A 4,176-nucleotide genomic window follows, 5' to 3' on the forward strand; every position below is an offset into this window, starting at 1 on the left:
CCCCCCCTTTGGTTCCATGGTGTTTTGTGTGTCTTTCAGGTAATATCGGTGGTTATTGGAGACGAGCGGGAAGAGCGCGCACAAACATAGGAGAGCAGCCATAGTGAGCGTCAGGAAGGGGCACTAAGAAGTTGGACGTGAACGCGCCAGGTGCCGCAACATCATCGTGTACATCAAGACAATTTTGAGGTTCTATTCTCGGGAGTTTGTACCTCCCGCTTTCCTATTTATCTTCTTTCTGTTAGCCAAATTAATTCCATTTTAGTTCGCATTAGTTTAATCATACTATTAGTGTGCCTGTAGTTATAACTTTTTTCTTCCAGTTTGGTCTGTTACCTATGGTGTGTTAGTGATTTTCCTTAGTCTGTCATAGGTATGTCCTCAGGGGGGCTGGGGGTAGAGCGGGGAGTGGGGTAGGGGACAGGGGGTGGGACGGGAGGTAAGGGGAACAAAGGAGTCTATAGGTTGAGAATTGGGTTATTGAACATAGAAACATTGATGGGTAAGTCTATAGAGATGGAGAAGATCCTCCAGAAGAAGAAGGTCAATATAGCATGTGTCCAGCAGACTGGGTGGGTAGGATCGAAGGCGAGGGATGCGGACGGGTATAAGATGTGGTACTCTGGAGTCCTGAAGGGTAAGAATGGATTGGGTATTTTGGTGGATAGGGAACTTAGAGAGTCTGTGGTAGAGGTTAGGCGGGTGAATGATAGAATGACTATTAATTTGTTGGTTGGGGAGTGCACCCTAAATGTCATTAGCGCTTACGCGCCACAAGTGGCTTGGATGAGGAGGTTAAAAGGCACTTCTAGGAGGGGTTGGATGAGATTGTGCGTAATAATCTGCCTGCTAGGAGGTTATTTATAGGAGGGGATTTCAATGGACATATTGGGTCGACTGCAGGTAGCTATGGCGAGGTGCATTGCGGCTTCAATTTTGGGGATGGGAACGGAGGAGGTACTTCAATGTTGGATTTCCCTAAGGTATTTGAGTTGCTGATTGCGAACTCTAGCTTTTTGAAGAGGGAGGAGCCTTTGGTTACTTTCCATAGAACGGTGGCAAAGACTCGGATTGATTATCTCCTCCTCAGGATATGTGATAGAGGGTTGTGCAAGGATTGCAAGGTTATCCCGGGTGAGACCACCACGACGCAGAATAGGCTCTTGGTAATGGTCGTCGGTATCATGATAAAGAGGAAGAAGAGGTATGCACGAGGACGACCGAGGATCAGGTGAGGATCCATGACTAAGGATAAAGCTGAGTTGGAGGGGAGGTTATCGGCTATGAGAGCCAGGAGGAGTAGTAGGGACGCGAGCGATATCTGGTCGACGACAGCGGAATGTATAAGGGAGGCAGAGAAAGAGGTGTTGAGGGTCTCGATGGATTACTCTGGCAGGCACAAAGGTGACTGGTGGTGGAATAAAGTGGTCCAAGGTAATATGGAAGAAGGTGGCGTAACTAAAGTTAGTAGGGAGCACAAGCGAGGAGGAGAGGAGAGCGAACAAAGAGAGGTGAAAGGTAGTTAGGAAGGAGGCGAAGTTGGGGGTCACGGAGGTTAAGACTGCGGCTTTTGATCGTCTGTACAAGGAATTGGAGGAGAAAGGCGGGGAGAAGAAGTTATTTCAGCTATCCAAGGCGAGAGAGAGGAAGGCTCAAAATCTGGACCAAGTGAGGTGCATCAAAGACGAGGACGGTAGAGAATTGATGGGAGAGGCCCAGATTAAGCGGAGATGGCAGACTACTTTCATAAACTTCTGAATAAAGAAGGGATCGGGATATTGTGTTAGGTGAATTGGGCATTCCGAGAGTCAACGTGACTTTAGGTACTGTAGGCGCATCAAGGTTTAGGAGGTTGTTGGGGCTATGCGTAAGATGAGTAGAGGCAGAGAAACCAGGCCAAACAAAATTCTATTAGAATTTTGGAGGTGTGTGGGTAGATCATGTTTTGAGTGGGTGACTGGATTATTTAATGTTATTTTTAGGACGAAGAGGATGTTGGATGAGTGGAGGTGGAGTACGATGGTTCCATTGTACAGAACAAAGGTGATATTCAGAGTTGCAACAACTATATGGTATCAAATTACTAAGTCATATCATGAAAGTTTGGGAGAGGGTGGTAGAAGTGAAGGTAAGGAGGACGGTGTCTATATCCGCCAACCAATTTGGATTCTTGTCGGGTCGTTCTACTACGGAAGCTATCCACCTTATTGGGAGGTTGGTGGAACAGTACATGGATAGGAAGAAGGATCTGCACATGATATTTATTGATCTGGAGAAAGCATATGACAAGGTTTCCAGAGAGATTCTTTGGAGATGCCTGAAGGCAAAAGGTGTGTCGGTTGCTTACATTAGGGCGATTAAGGACATGTATGATGTAGCTAAGGCTCAGGTTAGGACAGTGGGAGGCGACTCGAAGCATCTTCCGATTGTTATGGGATTACACGAAGGATCTATGCTCAGTCCATTCTTATTTGCCCTGGTGATGGACCCACGGACACACCATATTCAAGGAAGGTATCATGGTATACGTTATTCGCTGATGACATAGTTCTGATTGATGTGATGCGAGGTGGAGTTAACGAAAGGCTGGAGGTTTGGAGACAGGCCCTTGATTCTAAGGGTTTCAAGTTGAGCAGGACTAAGACGGAATACCGAGAGTGTAAGTTCTGCGCCGAGCCGAGGGAAGCGGGCATGGACGTGAGGCTTGAATCACATGTCATCCCCAAGAGAGGCAGTTTCAAGTACCTTGGGTCGGTTATCCAGGAGGATAATGGAGATCGACGAGGATATCACACACCGTATAGGGGTGGGGTGGATGAAATGGAGGTTAGTATCTGGAGTCTTGTGTGACAAGAAAGTTCCACAGATACTCAAAGGTAAGTTTTATAGAGCGGTGGTTAGACTGGCCATGTTGTATGGGGCTGAGTGCTGGCCAGTTAATAACTCACATATCTAGAAGATGAAAGTAGCAGAAATGAGGATGTTGAGGTGGATATGCCGGCACACTAGGATGGATAAGATTAGGAATGAGGATATTCGAGAGAAGGTGGGTGTGGCTCCCATGGATGACAAAATGCGGGAAGCGAGGCTAAAATGATTCGGGCACGTACAGAGGAGAAGCCCAGATTCCCTGTTAAGGAGGTGTGAGCGGTTGGCTTTGGCAGGTTCGAGAAGAGGAAGAGGGTGGCCTAAGAAGTATTGGGTAGAGGTGATCAGGCAGGACATGACGTAGCTCCAGATTTTCGAGGACATGGCCATTGATAGGAAGCTCGAGCATTAGGGTTGTAGGTTAAGAGGTAGTTGAGCATATTCCTACTGCGTACTAGTGTGAGGCTAGTCCGATAGGATTTTGTCCTAGACTGCTAGTGGTTAATGTTGTGTTCACACTACTCTTCGATTTTTCATAGTGTCGGGCCTTATTTACTGGTTATTATTTTTGTTTTTCATATATTTTCTGGCTCTTATGATGTTGTTATTATTTCTATGGTTTCTGTTGACGGTACTAATATATTGTCTCTTTTCGTCCTCTTGAGCCGAGTGTCTATCCGAAAGGACCGAAACAGCCTCTCTACTCCCTCGGGACAAGGATAAGGTCTGCGTACTTACTACCTTTCTCAGACCCCACTTGTGGACTTTTACTGGGTCGCCGTCTTCGTCGTTGTTGTAATGTGCAAGTAGACCTAAAAGGAATGCCTAGCAGTGGCACGCAAGTGGCTAAGGACATAATAGAGCAGTAACAGTAGTATTCATTCCTCCTCCTCCCCAGTCCCCACCACCACCAAACTAAGCGACAAACAATGAGATTTGCATTCCACCAGCTCCACAATTGCACATCTTGAACCTTATCCTATTTTGTTTTGACAAAATACCTCTACTCTTCGGGGGAAAATATTAGAACAGACAGTACCAGATTTTGCTTTTAGCTCCCACAATTAGTGGTGCATGTGTATTGTTTGTAGATGTATACAGATTTAAGGGAAGTCTACGTATGGATTCAATTCAAATTTTGGTATAGAAGCGTAAAAAAAATTAAACTGTAATGACATAATAAAATGATCATACTATTTTAGATTCACTTAAAATCGTATATTCGTCTCTGTATACCAAAAAAAATTGTTTTATATATAATAATTAATGACATTGGTCATGAGGAGTAGGATATGATTGCACTTTTTC

General features: G+C 45.3%; 2 protein-coding genes across 2 annotated transcripts; both read left to right on the plus strand.

Annotated features, from left to right (window-relative positions):
* The first annotated feature begins 516 nt into the window (after nucleotides 1–516).
* Nucleotides 517–1,235, plus strand: LOC109242773. The gene is made up of 2 exons (XM_019409627.1): nucleotides 517–817; nucleotides 904–1,235. Exons 1-2 carry the CDS (start codon nucleotides 517–519, stop codon nucleotides 1,233–1,235), a joined length of 633 nt encoding a protein of 210 aa, XP_019265172.1.
* Nucleotides 1,236–1,241: 6 nt separating this feature from the next.
* Nucleotides 1,242–1,758, plus strand: LOC109242774. The gene is made up of 2 exons (XM_019409628.1): nucleotides 1,242–1,511; nucleotides 1,588–1,758. Exons 1-2 carry the CDS (start codon nucleotides 1,242–1,244, stop codon nucleotides 1,756–1,758), a joined length of 441 nt encoding a protein of 146 aa, XP_019265173.1.
* The last annotated feature ends 2,418 nt before the right edge of the window (nucleotides 1,759–4,176 follow it).

Source organism: Nicotiana attenuata, unplaced genomic scaffold (genome assembly GCF_001879085.1).
Source record: "Nicotiana attenuata strain UT unplaced genomic scaffold, NIATTr2, whole genome shotgun sequence".
In the NCBI taxonomy this organism is placed as follows: Eukaryota; Viridiplantae; Streptophyta; class Magnoliopsida; order Solanales; family Solanaceae; genus Nicotiana; species Nicotiana attenuata.

Coding starts and splice junctions, on each gene's coding strand:
- LOC109242773 (XM_019409627.1), top strand. CDS start 517: ATGGAGAAGATCCTCCAGAAGAAGAAGGTCAATATAGCATGTGTCCAG. Junction 818..903: donor AAAAGGCACTTCTAGGAGGG/GTTGGATGAGAT, acceptor GGTCGACTGCAG/GTAGCTATGGCGAGGTGCAT.
- LOC109242774 (XM_019409628.1), top strand. CDS start 1,242: ATGACTAAGGATAAAGCTGAGTTGGAGGGGAGGTTATCGGCTATGAGA. Junction 1,512..1,587: donor AGGAGAGCGAACAAAGAGAG/GTGAAAGGTAGT, acceptor CGTCTGTACAAG/GAATTGGAGGAGAAAGGCGG.